Raw genomic sequence first — 24,801 nt, 5'->3', positions numbered from 1 at the left:
TATGTTATTAAAAGCGAACTGGAACGCTACTCCCACGCTACGCTATTAGGGCATATATGTGGGAAGTGACGTGAGAATGCCGGCCGTAAGGTCGGAATAATCTGTACTTATGGAAGAGTGAAAATGGCTAAAACGCGTGTTTTCAGTATAGTTTTTTAGGCATAAAGCACACAGCACAGATTCTTGAAACCACTCGAGGAACTTGCTACCCACCTTTTACCTTCGTTTCTCCGCCATATAATGTAATGGTCTCCGCTCAAATCTCGTAATTGTCTTTTACGCACTATGTAAAGACTGCCTGCCAGTGTACAGCCTTGATCTTAGTGGCGATACCGCGCCAGAAGCACCAGCGAGCTGGGTGCCGGGTTGTTGTATCGGGGTCCGCCATCTTGTGTTGTGACGTCACGGCGGCCATCTGGGATGTCCTTGACCTCGGGCGGCCATCTTGTTAGACCTTGACCACGGCTGCCATCTTAGATTAGTCATTTAACCTTCTACAACTTATTGCCATCTGGTTTTTTCCGCCATTTTGACAATCCATAATTATGATCCAAACATATCTGGAATAATTCCAAACTATAAAAAGTAATTCAAATTTTAATTTAAAAAAAGCACTTAACATAATATACCTTGAAGTGCTCAGCTCAATTCCCGATGGTCATTCTATTAAAAATGGTGACAGGCCCTTCCACCATTACGCTGCTGACAGAGACCCACCATCACTAACACCGACCACCATTACGCCAACCAGTACAACCATTTTGTTTTATTCAGCTACTAGCCATCTTGGCTTATTTTTTTATCCGCTAGAGTGCCGCAGTGTCAATGACTAGATCGCTAGCCGCCATATTGAAAATCTATAATTATGAAAAAAATTTAAAATGGGTTCATCTAGTATGTGTAGACTTGGCGTAAAGCATTAATTCGTTCTTCTAAAAAAAACTTATTGCTATCACTAGAGACCGGAAAAATTCGCTGATTCTTTTCGCGATACGCTAAAATTCAAATACGTATACCTTAAAGCTGCTTTTGTTATTGGTTCACTGTTCATCTGGACGACTCTGGGCCAATGGGAAATGCTCAACCAAAGAAGTATCGTATCACAAGCAAACTAGTTGCGACGACTCGCAAGTCAGCAGCCAATGAACAGGCGTTATTTTCCCGAGTATACTGAGGACTGTGTAGTCTATCCTGAAGGTCATTCGAAACCGCGAATTTTTCCAGTCCCTAGCTATCACTGTCTTGAGTACACAGCGAGCAGTTAGCAAAGAAGATACGTACGCTTAAGTGTAAAGTTTTTTTGGCTATGCTTTACGCCGCGCCTTGTGTGTCATGTGTAGTGTGTTTGACCGTCAAGAGGTCGTCGGCTCGGTTCGGGAAGCATGTATTCGTGGTCTGTGAAGGCATGTTAATGCTTGGCCTACTTTCTGGCTCGTGGAGACATCGCAGCGTCTTGCTTGCCAGCCCGTGTTCGTCAGCTACCGTCGTTCCTTTCCCCCCGCAGTAATAGTTGTCCATTGCGGTAGCGAACCATGGTGTGCAAAGCGTGCGCATTTTCGAATGAGAAGCGGTTGTTGGCCAAATCACGGCCGAGCTCGCAAAAGTGTCGCGGACACTACATATTTGCTGATGTCGATGCTCAGATAATGAGCATCCGCCATCTACTCGCACACGAAGATGGACACACACTAATCCTATTCTTAATAGGCATTTATTTAAACTTTTATCTTCTTGATATAAACCCCGAGGTGTATCCAAGAAGGAATTTATTTTCCAAATTTGATTGTGCATAACATTATTAGCCACTATATTCTCTTAATTATTTTATTTTGGTGTAAGGGCATAATTCCTTTATATATATTATAATTATTTATAGGCTATAGATTACAAGAAGATGGACGCCTAGTGATGGGGTGTGTGTGTTAGGGCGATGCTAGCCGGTGCTTCTTGCGCGTTATCGCCTCTAAGCGCAGGGCGGTGGACTGACGCGCAGTCTTCTCTTCGTGCTCAGGTCAACTATGGTGTTTGAGCGGTAACTTTTAACATTATATGGCGCAGAAATGGAGATGAAGGTGTAATGGATGTCCCTTGAGTGCTTTCAAAAATTTGAACCGAGGGTTTCATGCCGAAAACTTACTCTGAAAACATGCGTTTTATCCCAAAAAAAAAAGTTTAAAAACTAATTACGGCAATTTAACTACTCATCTTCCCTAAACGTATTCGTAAGTGGTTTAAGTAAACAGACACCACTCAGATGGCGTGGTTTATTCTGAAGCTCTTCACACCTCATGTGAGCCCGGGTAGGAGTTCCTTCCCCTTGCTTTTTCGTGCGGCTCTTGTGTTGAAACCCTCCCGAAGACTGAAGGTTGGCAGGCCTTCGCTGCCGTTGTCTTGTGTTGGATAGGCCCGTGGGCTGCGGCTGTGTCAGGGTCGATCGACACTGCTGCAGTCGTCTTCTCCGCTGAAGATGGGTGGCAGCACTCTTGTTGGAAACGCTTCTTCGCGAATCGCTTTCAAAAAAGACTCGTGTTCCTCTTCGGGAGGAAGCGTAGCGGCGTGAAGGGTCGAAGTTACAGTATGTGTGTACAGGGTGTCCAGATTTCGAAAGATCAGGGAAGTTTGAAATTGGTCAGGAAATGTCAAGGAATTTACTTGGAAAAAAAAATGGCAAGTGAAACTTGTAATTTTGGTGAAGGGAAGCCTGGGGAAGCCAGGGAAATGTTAATTAGATGCGTGCATTGTAAATTACATTTGTGACATCAGTACGATTATATTAGTGTTTACGAAATGAGCTGGAAAACCAAGCAGTACTTTCAGGCTTACAGGGCCGTTTGCAAGACTTTCCGTATCTGATAAAGGTAATGAGTGTCCTTTCTGTAAGATTTGTGGTGATATCAGTCGACATGGCACACAATTGGGGGAAAAAACCACATTAAAAATCATTGTAAACCACGTGACACAGCAGTGACACGATAAGTGGCAAAGAAAGCTAGGAAATTCATTATTTTGTGAGGACTCAAAACGTGGATAATGCCGTCATTAGAAGTGAGTTCACTGTCAAACATAAGTAAGCAACTGCATCATTACTCATCTCAAGAAAAAAAATAGCTAGTACACACCCAGATAGGAACAGATTAATCGAGTGCAGTTGATGATGGGTGCAATATTGGGTGAAGTACTATTAGAGTATGTATTGTGAATTATGAAATTAACAAAGCAAGTTTTTGACGTGACAACGTCTAATAAATCGATGAACACCGGCTGCACGCAGGAAAACGTGTCCCGTTACGCTGTGTCCCATTACGCTCATTGTACGCTTGCGCCGCATCTATCTCTCTTCCACTCGATTGGAACAACCATCGATTTGACTTTTTCGAGGCACATTAAACTTGAAACACTCCCATTCGTTTCCTACTTTCCCTATCATCGTCCTATCCTTAACAGGATAACACATATTGGAAGAAGTTAAATAGCAAACATGTATAAAAGTATAGTTAAAATAACCTGTTCGTTAAAGTAATAAACATATTTGAATTAATGAGTACAAATAAAAGTAAATTTATCAATTAAATTGTAGATTTAATTTCAATCCTTCTTTGTATCCACACAAAATAGTGATAATTCAATAAAAATGATTCAATTTTATTCATAAAAGTATGCAATCATTTCATCGATGTTTTGTTATGACGTTGTCACGTTAAACTATCGTCCGTAAACCGACTTTACAGACAACCAATTTTTTTTTCTGAAAATATTTTTACTTTGGTAGATAGTACAAAATGTACGACATTTAGTCATTTGCCAGGTTTAATGTTAGAGTGACCAAATTGACGATGGTTTATTTAAGCTGGAATTAACAAATTAAAAATTTTTCTGCTGGATTGGGGATATTCCAAAGGCTGGCAAGTGCGCCGACCCTGTGTTCGCTGTCGGCTGCTGTTTGCCGCTGTGAGTCCGCGGACAGAGAGATCGACTGCGCGTGACTGAGTCAGTGAGTCAGTGAGTCACTGGCGGCGGGCCGTGACGTGAGTCAGCCCCGCTGTGACCTGCGCGGTTCTCCCCCCCCCCCCCCCCCTCTTCTCCTACTAAGGCCTCGTGACGCCGCCTGGCTTTCCCCAGGGAGCTTCCCTTTCCTCCTGCTGTGTCCTGGCGCAGGTTCGGGTCTGTTTTTCTACTTTCTCGCCGAGAGGAAAACACCGCATGTGTTAACGTTATCCCAGGGTCACAGATATCTGAAATGTAGAACAACATTTGTAAACTTAATGGAAGCATGCATTTCAGTCACTTGGTTATGATTAGGGATTACTGAATTTTTTTTTGTAAATATTTGTAAGACTATTTTGGTATTACAAAAGCTAGGAGCAGCTGTACATGTTTTTTCCCCCTAAATAACGCCGTTAACTTCTTTAGGCGCGTTATGAAAGAAAAATAATGAGAATAAATTATTACGATTCACACGCACCATGCGATGAAATTTTCACAAGATGAAAAAAAAATTATGTGCTTTTAAATGTTATACTTTATTGATTGATATTGAATTCTGATCCATATTATTAAAAGAAAAAAAACATTTATTTATTGTAGATATTAGTGATGTAATTAGTGTTTATAAAGTTTTTCACATGTTATATAAGTGAGGTTTTGTTCCCGTATTTATAATTTATTTGCATTATTAATTATTACATAATGATTTAATAACTAATTAAAATTAATAAATTATAATAAAGATTTAGCATATTTATTGATTTTCATTATTAAAATTTATCTAAAATATTTTATACGCATCTATTTAATTTGGTATACGGGTTTTATATTTATATTGAAAACTTAGTATTTGTTTATATTTTATCTGATTGAATTTATACTTTTATCAACCAGTTAATTTTTTGCATGTAAATTTAAGTTTGGTGTTTTTATTACGCCAAGTAAGTATAACTTCTAACGCACGTACATAAGTACACGCGTCCATTAAAAAAAAAAATTTCTTCTTACTGTTTGAGACCACAAAACTCATTGGAAACACAGCTGACGATCTGTTAAGGTCTTCAACGTCTCTCACTCGAGCGAGGCAACCCCCTTAATGCTGTGGATGCGTGAAGCTATTATCGACTAGGTTTGGCAATGGTGTTTGTTCGATTTAGTTTTGAATACGTAAGCGTTATTAATAATAATCAATTTGTTTCTGAAGTTGTGAAGGATCGAATTCCAATTTTCTCGAATTCGAATCGTAAAGAGTACTTGGATATACTCCTGGTTAATTTTGTTACAGGTAACGAGGGGTCAAAAATAAAATATTGAAAATATAAATTAAAATATTAGCTAGATTGTTAAAAAAAAATCAGTCCTTTACATTTTTTTTTGTTTTATGAACTAAGTTTCACGTGTAATTGCTTACTTATCTTAATTTTATTTACGTGATCACGTATTTAAAACTGCAATAACTTTGGGAATGGCAATATTATAGGCATGAATGTAAAATCAGTAGACATAGTGAACTGCAGTAGTGTTAATAAAGCTGGCTGTACGGTGTAAAAAAAAAAAACAAAAAAAAAAACAGTAACATTAGTTCATATGCACATGATTTGACCACCGTTTTTTCGAACCTAATGGTTCACAATAGCGCACAGGACGGTAGTATGCATATAAGGTAAGTGAATATATTTTATGTATCTTACAGACGCATGGCGCAACAGCCAATGAGAGTAGAATAGGAAGCCATTTAGGCGGAACTAGATAACCGTTTATATTTATCAACCATGTTGCTGCAAAGAAATTGTCCAGGTAATTCAATGATCATGCGTAATTCCTGCTTTAAAAATTATTTAATTTTATTACTGTAGCAAAAAATAATTGTAAATAAAACAAAATTCTCGCGGTTAGAATGTTTAACTAAAACATTTTTATATAACCCTCAATTATTTATACTTTAAAAAACTGTGCTCACAAATTGCTGGTCAGATGTCACGGAATAATTGTGTTGTAGTTGATATAGTTAGTTACTGACGCTGCTAAACATATGTCGGATACATCTTTATTTTTCATCGGCTGAAACTTAACAGTGAGATTTCAATCGTGAACCGACTTCGCACAGGCCTGCTGGTTTATTATTATTATTATTATTATTATTATTATTATTATTATTATTACCGCGAACCAAGCCTTAGGAGTTGCTTCGCTTGTGGGTCGTAGCCGCGTCAACAGTGAAGATTTCACCGACGTTTCGGTCGAACTTGCAGTCGCTATCATCAGGGTGGCAAGTTGTCCGTTGTGTTTGAAGTGAAAACTTCTATACGATGGTTTGGATAGGGAGTAAATTCATGTAAGTCGTCATCGACATGGTCACGTGACGTGTTAATTTTTTTTTTTAACATTTTAAGGATAAAACTTCCATTTATTCTATTTTTATAGATAAAAGTTTTTAATTTTATCTTTATTTTCCAAGGTAATTTTAACGTTATTGTGTGGTACATATTTGCGAGTATTGGATATTTTTTAGTAGGTAGTAAAGTTGAGGTTATGTTTTTTGTTTTGTTTATTTATTTACGATATGAATTTTTTCAAATGTCAGGTTATTGATTTATTAGAGATAGTTTTGATTATTTGTAGATTTAAGTTAATAATTTTTTATACCTACAATTAAAAAAACTTCATTTCTTCTAGTTTTAAAGTTATTATTGGTAGGGGCAGAACTGATGGGTTAGCGTCACCGACATGCTAGTGACATAATACCAAATACATTTTCTTGCGTATATTTGACGTAGAAATGATGTCATAATACACATTTAAAAACAAAATTTTAAGTTTTCACTTCTGTCGACAGTCCCCGTTACTGACATTTTTTTTTTTAATTGACGGCGTTTTCTCCCGTTTTTTTTTTTTTTTTTTTTTTTTGCGGGCTGTGAGATGTGGAGAGCGCGGGAGACCCGAGTGTTGGTGGGCTCGTGCCCATCCTCCAGGGGGGAGGGGGGGGGGCGAGGAAAGCTCTGGCTGGATGTGAAAGTGGCGCCGCCAGGTTGCCCAACCTGCCGCCGGCAACAACTCTTGTTTTCGTTTCGCGCGACCTGCCTCGGGACGCTTGTTGCACTCCCAGCCTTCGTATACGCCTCCTGGGTAGCCTTAACAAGTCCTTAATCTGCCTTCAATTGAAAGTGGCATTTTAAAAGTCCTTAATATGTCTTTTATTGAAAGTGGCATTTTAAAAGTACTTGATTTGTCTTTTATTGAATCCTTGATTTGTCTTTAGCTGAACATGGGCCCTTAAAAGTCCTTAATTTACCTTTAACTGAATATTGGCCCTTGAAAGTAATTTAATCGTCTTCATTTGAAAATGGCCTTTTAAAAGTCCTTAATTTGTTTTTAACCGAATAAGCGGCCTTTAAAAATCTTTAATTTGTCTTTAATTTAATCCTTGATTTGTCTTTATTTAAAACTGCTCAAGATATCCTGGTGGGGTCTGCTTACGAAAAGCATTTAAAAGTTCGCTGAGGGCCGATAAGTTCGGTTTCCGAATTAAGTTTTTAAATTTTATTTTTTTAGAATAGCTAAAAGGGATGTTTTCAGAGTAATTTTTTAGGCATAAAATAACCGACACAGATTCTTGAAAGCAATTACGGGACTTACATTATACACCTTTATCTTCACTTCTCCGCCACACAATGTTACGGTCACCGCTCAATGCGCGCCAGTCCAGAGGAGACACCGCGCTAGAAGCACCAGCGAGCGTCGCGCTTATCATCCCGCCTCACCGACACAGTCTAGACGGACTCCTTAACTTGTCTAAAATTTGACATTTCTGAATACAAAACAACGTGTGTTTGTCAGTGTTCGTAAAGAAACACCTCGCGTTGCTTTGGACACCACTGGCACTACTAATGACTAGAGATCGGAAAAATTCGCGGATTCATTTCGTGATAGTCCAGAATGCAAAAAACGTTTGCCTTTTTACCGCATCAGTGATTGGGCCACAGTTTATTTGAATTGACACTCGGCCAGTGGAAAAACCTTCAACAAAAGAAGTATCGAACCACGAGCATCCCAGTTAACAGGTGTCACAAGTCAGTAGCCAATCAGCAGGTGTAATTTTCTCGCGTGCGTAGAGGATCATGGAGTCTGTCCTATAGGTAATTGAAATCGCGAAATTTTCCGGTCTCTACTAATGACCTTGCTTGTTAAGGTACGAAAATTCCACGAATAGAATTATTTTGAAACTTGAAATCCAAATTTTCTTCGGGGATGAAATTCAGCTTTATTTGTGGGAATTGTGTGTTCCTCGGGGAGTGAAATTGACCGCGTTCGGTATATAGTTGACTTGATTTGCTGTTCCGTCCCTTCATCCCCGGCGGATAGAAATCCTTTTGTTTTCGTCTTCGTCGTCGCTCTGAATGCTTGTGTGCGGCGGTCAGCGACTGTCGTAACCAAAGTGGCTGGCTGCAGGGTTCCCAGAAGCGGCCATTGGACGGGGGACGTCTTGGGGGCGTGTCCGGGGTCGACCAGGGGGCGGAGGCGGCGCGCTGATTGCCGCCGCTTGTCCTCTTGGTTGGGGGCGGAGGGCGGAGACGGGCGGACGGCGTCTCGCCTTGCTGTGAATACTGCCTGCCCGCCGCCTGCTGTCCGCGGCTAAACACTGCTGTCTGCAGCTTCAACCAACTCCAAAGGGCTAAGGGGGCATCCAACTTTCTGGTCAGCTGAGTGGGGTAGGGGGCTGTAGGTGGTGCATTAGCTGGGATGGGTAGCCTCAGCCCCTGTGTATAGCTAACACTCTAACGTCCCTCCTGGTTGCGTATGCGGCGTATCCGCATCCATGCCCATGGGGGCCCCAGCCTTAAAATCCTGTTAGGCATGAAGGCTGGGTTATCAAATAGGAGGAGAGATCCTCAAAACTTGTCTGCAGCTTGAACCAACTAGTTTTATATAGGTCTTCTTATCGTTGCCGTTACTGAAAAAGGTCGCATGTCAAAAATTGGCATTTTTTAAAAATTTTTGGCTGTTTGTGTATTTCGGAAGGCAACCCATGTTGTGGCAAAAAGTCGTTTGTCAATAACTGTGAAGTAAGAAGCATAATTCTAAGATTACTACCAAAATTTCATAACATGATATGATAACCCTGATGAATGAAACAGTTTTTTTTTTAATCTCCTGGAAAGTGAGACATTTTCACATACGACCTTTTGCAGTAACAGCGACGTTATTCCACTCTAATAACAACAAAAGTTAACTCATTGTTTCTTGTGATCTACAGGAACAAGAAATTACGTACCAACCAAGATCGTATCGTTTAAATTATCTGAGTAACTTCTCTAAAATTAAAAAAAAATATAGTTAAATCCTATTTTGTTGTGGGAAATCCCTGACTACTGTAAATCCCTGTTCTGTGGGAAACACCCATTCTATGGAGAATCCTCCTCCAGTGGGGAAATGCCATTTTTCTGTGGTTTATGCGTCCAGATTTGCTGGACTTCAGTTCTCTGATGTTATAACTTTTCTAGTTCAACATGGGCGGCAGAGATCGGGATGTTTGTTGTATGGCTTCCATTTTACCATGTAGAGAACCGAGATAACAAACGTAATAAAAATTCTAGTTTAAACAAAAACTGTTTAAACAAAAAAAAATGCAAAGACAATAAGAAAATTGTAGCAGCCTAACTACATAAAGTTTCAGATGTATTTTTTGGAAGGATTATCGTAATCCTTAGTGTATTACAATAATGTATTTTCTCCGTATTATCACCCGACATGTCTGATACACAGAAGCGGCAGGCATAATTGTGTTTACAAGTAGTCCATACTTAATGCCGGTTTGTAAGCGTAATTTTTGTTATGTCTTTCATATAAACTTCACACGTATGTTTCATGTATTTAATTACATTATGTACTTTTCCTTTTTTTTTACGAATCATTAATCAATACGCTTAAAACAGAGTATTAAGAACCGAAACAAATAATATTCAGTTTTATTTTCTAAGCTACATTGATTCAGACAAAATTCATTGTAATAGAAATAAACGAAAGGAAGGAAAATATGAACGTGAATAAACTTATGAATTTTGCCTTTGCTGTGATGGTACAAATATTGCATGTGATGTATCGATAATAAAACCTGTATGTATTATTATGTATAATAACTGATACAAATTATAGCTTGTTAAGAAGTAACGAAAAGTAAGTCTCTTGAAAAATAGTATTTACAAAAATATAAATACGTGGAAATTTAAGAAGAATTATTATCAAACATTATAAATCGTATGTAGAATTTCATTTCGGAAGAGGGGGAGAATACAACCACTTTGCCTGCTGTTTGTTTTCAAATATTTCCAGTTGTTGGTTTACAATTTCTGGTATATCCGACACCTTGCATATGCCCCCGGTTATAAACTATTGTTTTGAACATATCTGAGAAGAATGTGGCTTATAAACACCGCCTGTTACCAAGTTATTCTAAATAATATACAAACGACAACTAACGCCGACCATATACCTGATATAGTATGTGCATAAAATAATATCCCAGTTATAAATTTTAATAGTATCAACTGTGAGCGTTGTAGAGTTTTGGTTCAAGGTTACAATTTAAAGGAGTCACTCAAAAAAATTTTAGATACGTGCATGCGTGAATACTGCTTTGTTGTTTTCTCGCTTGTGGCGAGCGCCATACATGCTGAAAGATTGGCTCCTTTCCACAATTAGTTGGAAGGTGAACTTGTAAACTTTATTTGGCAACAGGTTAGAGCCCCTCCCCATTGGACTCTCTTTGTGCGAGAGTGGTTGAACGTTCATGTCCCTGGCCGTCGGATTGGTCGTAATGATCGAGACGACAGAGCTATTTTCCACTGGCCTCCACGTTCACCTGACATATCGCCATGCGATTTATTTTTTTCCTTAGATAAAAAATTATAATATAACAAATAAATTAGCGAACTTTATTTTTTAAATAAATTTTTTTGGCATCATTCCAAAAAGGTTGATAATGTAGGTATTTTTGAGGCTAAAATGTATTTTGGAAGTAGTCTGGAGGGACGTTTGGTTATGTGAAACCTGGCAACACTGGAGACCCGCAGCGCAGCGCCGGCGCCCTCGCTCGATCCGCGAACTGGTTTTCGCAGCTCCGAAAGTGGACCTGGAAAACAAGTCCAGCCGATTGCGTGTGGGCCCCTTTCGACAGCATTGGTCGCTGGCGTCGCGTGCGTGGTGAGTAGGTGGACACGCGTGGTTCAGGACCAGTTAGTGTCAGGGCTCAACCAGTAGCGAAAAAAAAAAAAATTATAAAAAAATTCTCCTGCTGGATATGTTAAAATCTCAGTAAATTAGAAGCATCTCGTACGCGTAAAATTCCCAATACGATTGTTATAATTTTTAAGAAAATACGTTTTGAACTTAATTTTGACCTCGTTACAAGAAACTGTAAAGCGTCAACGTTATTCACGTAATGTGATTGAACGTGAATTCAACTTGTGTATCAGCATGCCAGTAATTTGAGACCTAAAAGTTTCCAGTGTATAAGGGAAACTAAATATGTTATGGACACTACCAGAACGATGTGGAAAGGGAAATGTAAGTTTCAGAAACAATTACAGATCACTTAGTCGTATTGCAGATATATATGAACATTTGAGCAGATAACGAAGCGAGAGTGACACGTGATAGTTCCGCTAACAGTGAATTTTGAAAACAAGTCGTTTACAATACGATAAACTGTCGATATTTACAAAAACATTAACTTTTTTTTTTGTGGAAGACTTCACAAATTATGTGTGTGAGTGAGTGTGTGTATAAGTTAATAGGCTCTCTGAAGAAGAAGCATCTAATGTGGAAAGTAATTTTAATGAAATAAAAAAAACTTTATTTAAGCATCACATTTAAATAACGTATATTTTAAAAACTTAATAAATAGGTTCATTTTTTAGTGGTTGTAACACTGGGAAAAACAGTATATTTTTTGATAAATGTATTGTATATCATATGAAATTTTGTAAACCGTGCACTGATATTTATGCCTGATTAAGATAATAGTCTGCATGAAGTCCGTGAAAATTCGGGCCATGTCTACTCGTGCTGTGTCAAGATGATCCGTCATGGATCGCCAGGATTGTCGGTTCGTTTTGGATTTCCCGGTGATCTTCACCCGGCGCTCGGCACACAGCGGCGCAGCTGAAGACGTGATGAGACCAGTGTGTGTGTGTGTGTGTGTGTGTGTGTGTGTGTGTGTGTGTGTGTGTGTGTGTGTGTGTGCGCGTGTGTGTGTGTGCGCGTGTGTGTGCGCGGGTGCGTGGGTGCGTGTGTGGGTGCGTGGGTGCGTGTGGTTGTGGTGGGGATGGACGTCAGAAATCCTGAAGGATCAGCAAGTCAGTCGTCTCTGGACTTGTGGCAAGGAGACAACCCCTCCCCGTGCCAGGCGTCGTGTGGGGCGCCCCGGCAAGGCCGGGTCTTGTTTGCAAACAAGTCCGGAGGGACCGCGCCCCCACCGCGCGGGCGAAAGTCTTGGACACGACTTCGGGATCTCGCCGCCTCGCGTTACCTTCGCCGCGGCGTATAAATAACTGGAGGCTGCTCCGGTCTGGAGGTCGCCGGCGTTGCCAGCGCTCCAGAGGGCCAGGAACCACCGATTTCTATTCTACCTAACTAAAACTAAGTGTATTTTGGAGGGGTCCGGGTTAGGGAGGGACCTAGGTGCGTCTCAGGCCTAAGCCTATACGCCTAGTCACGCTGGGATTAGCCATGCAGGGAGAGGGTCGCATGCGTCATGTGCTAGGAGGGGATTGGCCAGCCATGACAAAGATTGGCGCCATGACTAACTCCCCTCACTCTTAAATCTAGACTATAACTAGAGATAGGTTGTGGCCCAGGTAAAACCTGCATAGACACAGGGAAAACCCTGGGGCACATTCATGCGGGATGCAAATTGGCATGCATTACGTGTAGGAGTTTACAAGAGGCAGAGGATGGTCTGGATGAAGTGTTGGACAGAGTAGAAAAGAGTCTACCATGCGGGGGTTGGGCACTGGGACTAGTGGTCCACTTTGAATTTTATTTGTATCTGGAACCACCCGGTCGAAGACACGACACGACTCGACTCGCACTCGGAAACACTCGGCTCTCCTCGGCACGCTTCGGCCGATCAGTCTGCAAGGCGACTTTGCTGACTGCATCTTCCCGAGAGTTCGCTCTTAATTCTAGACTCTAGCTGGAGATATTTGGGCCCAGGCGAAACTATCATCGACATAAGAAAAACCCCTGGGCACTCTCATGTAGGGTGCAAGTTCGTGTGGGAAAATACAAAAGACAAGAGGACGGTCTGGACAAAGAGTTGGTCAGAGTATAAATGGCCATGCCGGAGTTGAGGCAACTGGACTAGTGGTCCGCTTTATATTTTAATCCAGGGCTGGATCAATGCACCCCTGGTGGTGGTGAGTGGATGCACTAGCAGCTGACTCGTCTGTTCCGAGATGGCCGGTTCCAAACCGAACCACGCCAAGCACGACTACTTGGGGTACCGATTCGGGTTCATTAGTTCGAGGCACGCTGGAGTGTTGGGCTCTGTGGCCAGTTGCACCGTTACGCTCTTTGATCCGTGATCCAGTGATCTTCAGATCATTCCTCTTGACGCCACACCAACACATAATGGGACCACACGATCGTTTGTAGCGACTTCATGTAGTTTCAGCCCACCAATAGAAATGCACCTAACATTTCTTCGACACTTGCTGCTGATTGTAAATGATTGAACTTGGGCGACTACCTGGTGGGATCGATGAGCATAATGGTGCAACTTGCCACAAGTGATGCTCGATTAAGCAAAAAGTGAATTTTTCGTACTCTTTTTAATTATTAACCAATGAGTGTTACAGGAACAGTGTGCAGGGCATGTCCCACACACAGCTTAATGCTGCCCCTGCCGTGCCAATGTCCCTACTCTGTTGGTTAGCACCAATCTCTCTGAATCTGTGAAATATTTCTGATGATTCCAGTGACACAACTTCAGTGATTTTAATTCATTTGAAAAAAATATTTCAAGTGGAGTCTATTGACTGCTCAGTCAGAGAAACCTTGTTAACTTAAGTTTTAGTGAGTGAAACTGAATAATGCCTCGACTGTGAAGCGACCAGCTCATTTGCCTCAAGTCTCGAGTGGTGAGAAACCCCGTATTTGAGCCAAAGTTGCAACGAGATGGTTAGTTTTTACTTGCGGTACAACTCTTTCCCTCACCAATGCATTCCCTTGCAGGTTTCAAATAACCTAAGTTGTCACCGAGATGTTGAACAGTGATTCATAAAAACCCCAGGCCAACGGAAAAACACACTATATTTTTAAGAGTGTGAGAATGGTGAAAACGTGTGTTTTCAGAATCATTTTTAGGCATAAAACACACAGTGCAGATTATAATCCCTTGTGTGCTTTCAATAATTTATTATTGAAAGCACTCAAGGAATTTTCATTGCACCCTTACCCTGGTTTCTCTGCCATGTAATGGTATTGTTACCACTCGGACCTCATAGTTGACGTGTTCACGACGAGAAGACTGCGCTGGAAGCACCATCCCGCCTCACCGACTGGGCGAGCCCCTGTAGGAGTCGCTCGTCGAGGCGTGGATTGAAGTGTTGAGTGGCGCGGGGCGACTGAATTGTTGCCCATTGGAAGGGAAGCCCTTCAGGATTTTTCTGACAGTGGTTTATTTGTACAGAGACTGGAAGGGCAGCCCATCCAATTTCTGAAAACTACGCTCCTTTAAGAGTTTAAATAATCCTGAAAACTTGCCCCTTGGATGGGCAGCCCATCAGGATTTTTCTAACAGTAGTGTTTTTGAAAGGTTGTCTAAATTGTTGCCCCTTGGAAGGGCAGCCCATCAGGATTTTTCTGACAGTAGTGTTTTTGAAAGGTTGTCTGAATTGTTGCTTATTGGATGGGCAGCCCATCAGGATTTTTCTGACACAGGTGTTTTTGAAAGGTTGTCTGAATTGTTGCCCGTTGGATGGGCAGCCCATCAGGATTTTTCTGAGATTGGTGTTTTTGAAAGGTTGTCTGAATTGTTGCCCGTTGGATGGGCAGCCCATCAGGATTTTTCTGACAGTGGTGTTTTTGATAGGTTGTCTGAATTGTTGCCCGTTGGATGGGCAGCCCATCAGGATTTTTCTGACAGTGGTGTTTTTGAAATCTTGTCTGAATTGTTGCCCCTTGGATGGGCAGCCCATCAGGATTTTTCTGACAGTGGTGTTTTTGATAGGTTGTCTGAATTGTTGCCCGTTGGATGGGCAGCCCTTCAAGATTTTTCTGACAGTGGTTAGTTTGTAAAGTGACCTAACCTAATCTAACCTAACCTAAACTAACCACTGTCAGAAAAATCCTGAAGGGCTGCCCATCCAACGGGAAACAATTCAGCTCCCCCGGTGGTGCGAAGCGGGCGGTGCAGGGTGTCGCGTGGCTGGGTGTTGCAGAAGGACGACAGCTCGCTGCTGGCGAGGTTCTTCTTCGCGGACGAGGCCTTGAACCTGGTGGCGGCGGAGCTGGACAGCTTCGACGGCCGCAAGGACCCTGAGCGCTGCACGTCCCTGGTGAACCGTCTGCGCCAGTGCCAGGACAAGGTGAGTGGCGGCCAGGGCCGGCGCGTCCACACAGGCGAACCAGGCGACCGCCCGGGGGCGGCGCAGCACGACACACAACAGCTGATACAACACGTTTAACGATCATTGAAACTAGATGAAAATGGATTTTTGTAACATTTTGGAATGTTTATATTGATACCTATAAGTAATTATTTAAAGTCCTCGGTGACCTGTTAATGATTTGGAAACTATAAAAAAAGTAAAAAAAAAAAACACAAGCCTGCTTGCATTTGAATGTTGACAAAATCTTAGGGTTACGTGATGTATTGTGAGGCAAGTAAAATTTTTTTTGGGGCATCCGGGGGGGGTGGGGGGGCCATTAAAGTTTTTCGCCTAGGGCGCCAATTTACCTTGCACCGGCCCTGGTGGTGGCGCCCCCTGTCGCGAGCCTGCGTAACCCCTCGCGTGAACCAGCCCAGTTATAATCTAGGGGAGCTGGTCATGGTACCAATCGCTGCCACGGCTGGGCCGATCCCCGAACGAGATGCATGCCACCCTTTCTGCATGGCTGAAACCCGGCAAGATTAGACTGAAAGCTTATAAAGGCTTAAAGGCGAGGAGGGAAGGCCATAGCATGGCTGGGACTGTGGTAAGGTGTTTGGGAGCAGGTTTAATTACTGGAAATACATTACAATTAACGTTTGCATTTATTATTGCCAAAATAATACTGACGTGTTACAAAGAGTAAAAGGGTAAGACAACATGACCGACTATATTTTGCAATTAAAGTTTACAAGTTTCATTTCATTGATGACATAAATAGTTAGACAATTTTAAATAGTGACATAATAATCGACAGAGAATATACACGACGTATAGGCGTTGGCCTGAGAACACACTTGTCTTTTCCTAACACGAACCTCTCCCAAACAAATACACTAATTTTTTTTTTTCCCAAACCTGGAAACTTTGAGGAATTTTCCATCACACGTTCGCCGGTCTCCCTGGTACAGCCTGCCATCAACCAACCTGTGCGCGCGGCCTCTCCCGCTGTAGCCTCTTGAGGTACGGAGGGGGCCGTCGCTAACGATGCGAGTTCCCGTGTTTTTGTTGCGAAGGTGCTGAACATCTGCAACCACATCATGGACGACGTGATCCCCTGCGAGCGGGCCAACCGCGACTTCCGGGTCAAGTTCCCCGACGACGTGATGCAGGAGAGCCTCGCGGGGCAGCTGTGGTTCGGGGCGGAGGTGAGCTCCGTCTCCCCGCTGTCCGGGGTGCATGCTCAACATTGTGAAGCCAGGGAACGCTTTGAAAGCAATCACCCAAGTTGGGAATTTCAGTCGTAAATTAGAACCTTGAAAAAAAATATTTTTTTTTTGTTAATTTGGTCACATGCCACCAACAACCAAAGGTTCTTTAGCGGTGGGTACAACACATACAGAATTGTCGCTGCAAGTGTGACACACCCCTACGTTCGTACCAAGAGCAGGCAAGCGCGACTTGAGGGTTGAGCCATTCGTGATTGGCCGACACATGAAAGGTTAGTGAGCTCCACACTTGCGGCGACCAAAACTAGAGTAACATGTGCAAACACAACACAACACTAATAAACATTAAGACAAAAGACCAATAATATGACAAGGAGTCAATGCTTGTCGGCGGAAAAAAGACTGCATGCGTTATTTCTTATAGCATCAAAATACCTATTGCCCGAATAAAATAATGGTGGTTGCTATGGAAATCGGTATCAAATTAAAAAACAAATTGCATCAGTACTGCAAAGGAAAATACAAAAATATTAAACATTTTGTATTTAGGTGTGTACCCTTTTTAAATGACTCAAATTTTTTTCAGGATAACATGAAAAAGTCTTTTGAAATTTGATTACAAAATTCTGTAACAAAATGTATCCATCATTACTTTCGCACCATGTTATTGGTGTACAGAGAAATCTCATAAAAAAATACCTGGGTATACGAAATTCTCATTAATACAAGATATTTCAGAGATTCTAGAAGTTACATGGGAGGTTTAGCGCTAAATAATTTGTTTATTACAAAAGTATAGTTATTATGTTTTACAAAGTTTTAATTCCAAGGGTAATAAATTACATGTAGTTAAGCATGGATAGTATTAATATTCAAGATTAATCTAAAGAAAAAATGTGAAATTTCAACTAAAAAATACATATTCTATTAGTTTAATTCGTTGTAGGCTAGATTAAAAAGTTAAAAAAAAATTTATTCTTCCTTATTGAAAGTTGTTTGTCTTTTTATAGGTAATAATGTAGTGTGAACCATTTTTTGGACCTCATTAGCAGCTATCTTGATATTTTTACAATTTCCCCCCCCCCCCCCCCCCCCAAAAAAAAAGTATAATTTTGTGCAGTCTAAAATTACGTGCAATTACTAACTTTATTTGGATTTGTTTTGAAAATTATATAAAAATTTTTGATTAAATTTTGTTAGTTTTGATTATTACGTTCCTTGTTACTGCAAAAGTTAAAAAAAATTATGTGCCCTTTCAGGTTTGTGTGTGGTTTATAGGTTTTGTCTAATTTTGCACTGGGCCATTTAAAACAATTGGTATTGAAAGGTGTTAGTAACCGGTGTTTTGTGCGCAGCGGCGTAGCCAGGATTTGTGTATGGAGGGGGGGGGGGGGCCAAAGAAGCATGTGCGCTCCCCCCCCCCCCTCCCCGTATTAAAGCCGGGGGGGGGGGGGGGGGGTGTTTATGTCTTCCCCCGTGGAAAAATTCGGATTTTTTTAAGGCGTGAAATAGGTAGTGCTGTTTTTTTTAGCAGTTTTCGGTACCTACTTAAATTTAAATCTTAAATTTAAATGTGATGGTTGAGGTTTTTTTATTGATTTTAATATGAAATTTGTTTTGAATGATGGATAAGAAATTAATTAAAGATTTGGTGTGCTATTGGGGGGGGTTTGAACCCCTGAACCCCTGAACCCTTGAACCCCCCATCCCCTGGCTACACCCCTGGTTGTACGTGTGTCCCGTGCGTGATGGCGTTGACCGGGAATGAGCCCGAGCGTGTGCCCCCGGGCGTGTACAGTGCCTGGCGGCGGGCTCCAGCATCATGAACCGCGAGGGGGAGAGCGCGGCCATGCGGCCGCTGGCCAAGGCGCTCACCAAGGCGCTGGAGGGCGTGCGCAACATGCTGCGCGAGCGGTGCCTGCGCGGCGCCGCCGGCACGGACGCCCAGGGCGGCGGCGGGGGGCGGCTGCGCGAGGCGCTCAGGGTCTTCGACCGGCTGTTCGCCGAGTTCGAGCTGTGCTACGTGAGCGCCATGGTGCCGGTGAAGACGCCGCGCGAGCACGAGACACAGCAGCACGTCGCCGTGCTCTTCTCCGAGACGCTGCGCAGGTAGCGGAAGGAAAAAACTTGAGTCCCCAAAAAAAAAAAAAAAAATTCAGAAGGAAGGAATAAAATTAACGTCATTAGAATTTATGTTAGTTACAAGAATTGGTACTTAAGAGCAGTAGCGGATCCAGAGGGGGCTAAGGGGCTCAAGCCCCCTCCAAAAGCATCTGGGTCCACTATTGTTTTAGTGTTTGCCTTGATAAAGCCTAGCCTCAGCTGGATCAAGCCCCTCTCAAACCAAAATCCTGGATCCACCACTGCTTAAGAGGCCACTCCAGTGTTTGAGCCACTGCGCAACCCTGCGTTAACCCCGTAAGATTCAATGCTATTTTTCATTCTGCTCATAACTTATTAACTGATACAGATTTCGAAACGACTCTCGCTTGATGTGCAAGACGACGATGCTCTTGTTAAAGCCCCTTTCCTTCAAAAAACCTTGCGTGAATTATGGTTTTTATACTAATCTCTACTGACGTGCGTAAGTGTATTGTCTAGGGTTTGAACCATAATTTATGCACATTTTTTGAAGAAAGGGGTTTTTGATAAGAGTGTCGTCTTGCACATCAAGCGAGCATCAGTTCGAAATCTATATTAGTTAATTAGTTATGAGCAAAATGAAAATAGCATTGAATCTTATGAGGTTAACATGGGTTGCGTAGTGCCCCTGAAACACTGGAGTGGCCTCTTTCAAGTCCCCAAAAAAAAATTTAGTCAGAAGGAAAGAATGAAAATTAACGTCATTAGAATTTTATGTTAGTTACAAGAATTGGTACTTAAGCATATTATTGCCTTTATTTTAATCTGCGAAGTGCTGTAAAACCATCCTTATTTAAAAACATCACAATATTTTACCTAATTAAAGCCAGACATGGTTCACAACACGCTGGGGCAAAAATTATCACCTTAAAATTAAAAAAAAGGGATAGAGAGAGATAAATTAGAATTCTTCTTAACTTTGTATTAATGAACTGTGTCATTACACTTATATGAAACTTCGAATATTACATAAATAATTAATTATTTAATCAGTTACTTGTTCCTCCAGTAAAAATAAAAATTACTGATGTCACATTTTATCCTGAGAGTACAGTTGTTGCTACTTGCAGTTTTGCTAGGGCAAGAGATTGTGTCCTCTTTTTACCATTCAGAGAAATGAGAGAACCTAACCTTATATTCAAGCATCATCGTACATGATTGATGAGAAAATAAAACCACAAAGGGCAGGGTTTGTAAACATGACTGCAAATGCGTAAAATATTTCAAAATAATATATAGAAGTGGTGCCGTGCCGTACAGTTATCTCCTCTATGAACATTAGGGAGCGGGACCGTAACACGGACAAGTTTTCCTGTACCTGGAGGTAATTTCTTGGCAGCTGCTAGATGTACTGGGGACGGTGTAAGTAGTTCTGGACCAGATGGGTTGATCACTCCCGAGCAACAACAGTCCTTTACACGTACTGTCTGCCCGTCAGAACGCTGACCCAGGGAGTACTGTACAATTTTGTTTCCAAGCATCAGACTCTTTGTTTTGCTACATCTATAGTTGTTCGGTGAAGTGTCAAGAAATCTAGCCTGTGGATACATAAAATATTTCAAAATAATATATAGTTACAAAAAATGTCAACTATTAATGCCACGTTTGGTTTCATTTTTGACGTAAATATCTTATTGGCATGGGAGAAGTGTGCAGCCCTTATTTGACCTGGGTCATTAAAAGTACGAATTTCTTTAGTATGTTAACTCTTTAGGCTGATATTTAGTTTTTCGGCTAGCATAGATCGCAATTGAAAACCTTCCGTAACGTATCAACATCTTTCTCATGAAAAAAACAAGACACCCACACTAACCACGTGCAAGATACCCGTAGTCTTACTAATAGCAGATGATCCCAGCCTTTGAGGTTGACAGAAGTGGTGCCGTGCATCGCTGCCGGTGGCGAGTGTGGAGTGTGGAGTGTCGTCAGCGCCAGCGCCGTGTGCCGCAGGGCGCTGGACATGAAGCTGCTGCAGCAGGAGATGGTGGACGACTGCGACCCCGCCCTCATGTTCACCATCCCCCGCCTCGCCATCGTCACCGGCCTGCTGGTGTTCCCAGACGGGCCCCTGAGCCTCGACCAGCCGCCCTACGACATGTCGGAGATGTTCCGTCCCTTCCGGGTGAGCCCGACAGACACCCCGACTCATCAGGGACACGATAAAACCAAAATAACGCCAGAATGCAAGTTAAATGCCCTACAACATGTCGGAGATGTTCCGCCCCTTCCGGGTGAGGCCCGAAGCGCGTCCCTTTCAGACACCCTGACTCATCAGGGACACGGATCTTACGGTGGATTGCGATGAAACCGAAATAACACCAGAATGCAAGTTGAATGATGGAGTCGAGTAGCGTTTAACCAAAAACTAATTCAAATCATGAATAAAGGAATCTTAAATTTTTTTAATTCAAGAAAAAGTTATTTTAGGATAAAAAAATTTTACCAAATATGTGTGGATCAGAAATATTGATTTAATCAGTTTTATTTTGCATCTTCTATTATAATCAGTTTTAAACCATAAGTGTTCACTAATATATTGATATTGTTCTGAATGTATTTTTTTTTTTAGGACCAATTTTTAAAAAGTTATTTTGCTATAAAAATGCAGTATATATTATATATAAAAAAAACAAGAACACCGAAATACTCTTGTTTTAAAAAGTTAATTTGGACTAAAAAAGAAACCATAAAAACCTTTTCTCTACATTTTGTACAGTGATAAAAAACTATTACACCCCATGTGATTGGATGAAAGTTTTTTTACTTCTGTTTTCATAAAATTTTATATATGAACTAATCCGTGAAACAAATATGCGACCAACCACATTAGTTGGTTTGCGAAACAAAGTTTTCTTTCAGTTAAAATAAATTTGTCTCTAGTTCCTTGAATAGAAGCCTGACTATCGCGTGATGTGGGGTCCGTCAGAAATTGCACTGACAAGGGGGTGTCTGCTCTGTCCCCAGACGCTGCTCTTCAAGATCAGGGAGCTGCTGTGGACGCTCAGCAAGAAGGAGCTGTACGCCCTCGAGAAGCTGCTCTGCTCGTCGGAGGAGCCCGGCGACTACCGCAGCCAGTGCCTCGGGAACGAAGAGGACAGGGACAGGATCAACGAGGAGAGCTACCGCAGCGTGCCGGACCCGGACGACTTCGTGACGCGCTTCTACGTCGACTACCCCAGCTGCAAGCAGTTCGTGTCGGACTTCTACGCGCCCGGCGACGCGGGCGAGGCGGACGGCGAGGGGGAGGGGGAGAGCTGGGTGGGGGAGGTGTCGGAGTGCGAGACGGTGATCAGCGGCGACGGCGGCAGCATGACGATCATCGCCGTGCCCGCGGCGACGGCGGGGATCCCCTCGGACACGCCCGCCGGCGTCCCGGGCGCGCCCGACGAGTTCCCGCAGCAGAGCGGCTTCCTGCTTGCCAACCAGGTGGGGCACGAGGCCATGCAGGGGTCGCCCCCGGGCCCGGGCCCCCGCTGGGACCTGCCTGCCGTCCCCTGCAACTGCAGCCCTGCGGACGACGGCTGCGAGTGCGACGAGAGGGCCGCGGTCCCGCCGGCGCTGAAGCAGAGGTTGTGGGCTCACGGCGGCGTGCTGATACGGACCGAGGGGGAGGAGTGGCTGGGGGTGACGGCGGGGGAAGGGACTCTGGCCGTGTGCGACGGGAACCTGGGCCCGCCCGCCTCGCTGAGCTACTCCGACAATTGGGACAGCCTGGTGGGGGGCCGGCCGCGGGACTACGGGTGCTCCCGGTCCCCCAAGGGCGCCGTGTCGGGACTCGGCTCCCGGGGCCGGCAGGCGGCCAGGCTGGAAGAAACCTCGTCTGTGATAATCCCGAGGACGTTCGGCAGGCAAGTAACTTCTCCCGTCAGGCACACTTAAAACTTGTCAATTGTTAATTAATAGCATAGCTGTAATTTAAATTCTGGTTAATATTACTGTTCACATTTGCTGTGATCGCAGTAGATTATTTATGAATAGAGACAAGATTTTATTGTTTTATTTTTTGAACAGTCTCTTTTTCAAACTGAGGATTTCGGTGTTATTGTTTTATTTTCTAGGATGAAATGATATATAATGATGGCTCTAAACCGGATACATTCAGAACAATATTAAAATAAAATTGGCGAGCATTTGCAGTTTATAAGTGATTCAATTAGAGGTGCACAATAAAACAGATAAAAAAATTTTTTTTCTGATCCGCGAACATTGATTCATTCTTTCGTCTGGAAATAATGATATTCTTTGAATTTCCAACATTAAAAGATTACATTTTTATAATTTCAATTAAGTTTCAGTGCTGTATGGTGTTTTAACTTGCATTTCAGTGTTATTTCGATTATATCGCAATTCATCATATGATCTTGTCCCTATTTATAAATCTTCACACCAAACCTTCAAAAATTCACAGTATGTGCGATTTGTTCTTTGCTAAGCTTTTGTGTTGTGGCTCACCTTAAACAGCAATTTTTATTCACGTGAAGGAGGAATTTTGGAGTAACGGAAGAAGATAGAGGCATATTTCTTTTCTGACCCGGTCATAAAGCTGGTGGCAGTTGATGACTATGAATTAACATTTACTTTAACTCTTATTAAATGGCACTGTTGATGGTAAAGTGTGTAGGTCATAAGATTTATTTAGTGGTATGAGTTTATAGAAATACAAGCCACATATGGTAACATTTGTCATGTATGGCTACGGTAAAACCTGTTTAAAGATGACGCTGCTTAAGGCGTTTTTCCCACATAAACATCAGAATAGTTTTCTTTACGATTTACCAAAACAACCCTCTTTGAATAAGTTTTGGGTTATTATATTTTTCCTTCAAAAATCCTTGCATAATAAGTACTTGCCTGATTGCGTAACACTTTTGTTATAATCAAAAAGTCATAAACACAATTTTCAGTAATTGTTTTCTGCAAATTCATACAGCCTATGAAAAGTTCACATTCAACAGTACTTTAAGCATAGCAAATAATAATGGGTGAAAACATTCCTAGAAACTATCAAATGTGAATTTTACTTGACATTTCAACACAAGAGTGATCAAAGCTATCTTTCAAAACAGTGGCAGAAAAGATTGTTTGGATGATTGAAAACTGACAGTTTTTTTCCTCCCTTCAAAATGAACCACCTCGATTTTATGAAGGTAGCTATTTTACAAATGCAACCCATAGAGCTGTCAGCATACGTAAAATCGGGGTTCCAGTGTATAACTTTTTAAATTATTAGGAAAATTGGTGTTTTGTATGTTCAGCGTACTTCTTGGTAATAAAGTGTAAAACTATCTTAAAGTTCGGTCTCGCTCACTACTGAGTTAATTATTTCATTTGCTCATCATAATTGGTACTTTAGGGATTTTCCTGTAAATTTATTCAGATAGCTCTTTTTGTCTTTTTGTATTTGTTGTTTAGCCTGAAATTCTCTCGCCAGAGATTATTAAACGTTATTTTCGAGCAGTACGGTATAAAAAAAAGTGATTGCAATCATGAACACTTGCATGACACCAAACCACTTCCAGATTTAATATTAATGAAACAAAATGCAAGAAAGCCGTCGTGATATTTTTGCAGGGAAAGCCCTGGGACGGTAGCAATGATGAGAAAGTGAAATGACCAGCAGGGATTGTGCCGCTGAGACGTGACGGCAGTGAATGGCAGTGAACGTTCGTTCATCTCGCTGTTTTGGTCATGCCACCTCAGTAGAGTGCAGCTCTAGTGTTTGGATCTGAATGTGTAAAAGAGGCCGCATTTGGGCACCAATATATAATATACACTATTATTTAAAAAGTCATCATCTGTAGCAGCATTAAATTTTGTTACGTATGTGTAGAGACCCGAAAAAATTCGCGGGTTCA

The 24,801-nt window shown here is 42.0% G+C and overlaps 1 protein-coding gene across 1 annotated transcript in view; it reads left to right on the top strand.

Moving 5' to 3' along the window:
• Positions 1-24,801, top strand: part of LOC134539027 (lateral signaling target protein 2 homolog) — an 83,739-nt gene that overhangs the window by 43,998 nt on the left and 14,940 nt on the right. The window contains exons 2-6 of the mRNA XM_063380700.1: positions 15,426-15,572; positions 16,652-16,783; positions 18,603-18,913; positions 20,897-21,068; positions 21,911-22,794. Of these exons, the coding sequence (XP_063236770.1) occupies positions 15,426-15,572; positions 16,652-16,783; positions 18,603-18,913; positions 20,897-21,068; positions 21,911-22,794 (1,646 nt within the window). The remainder of the gene's footprint in view (positions 1-15,425; positions 15,573-16,651; positions 16,784-18,602; positions 18,914-20,896; positions 21,069-21,910; positions 22,795-24,801) is intronic.

The sequence above is a fragment of the Bacillus rossius genome, chromosome 14 (assembly GCF_032445375.1).
Source record: "Bacillus rossius redtenbacheri isolate Brsri chromosome 14, Brsri_v3, whole genome shotgun sequence".
Classification (NCBI taxonomy): Eukaryota; Metazoa; Arthropoda; class Insecta; order Phasmatodea; family Bacillidae; genus Bacillus; species Bacillus rossius.
The sequence above is the reverse complement of the archived record's forward strand: the minus strand, read 5'-3'. Positions and strand labels throughout refer to the sequence as shown.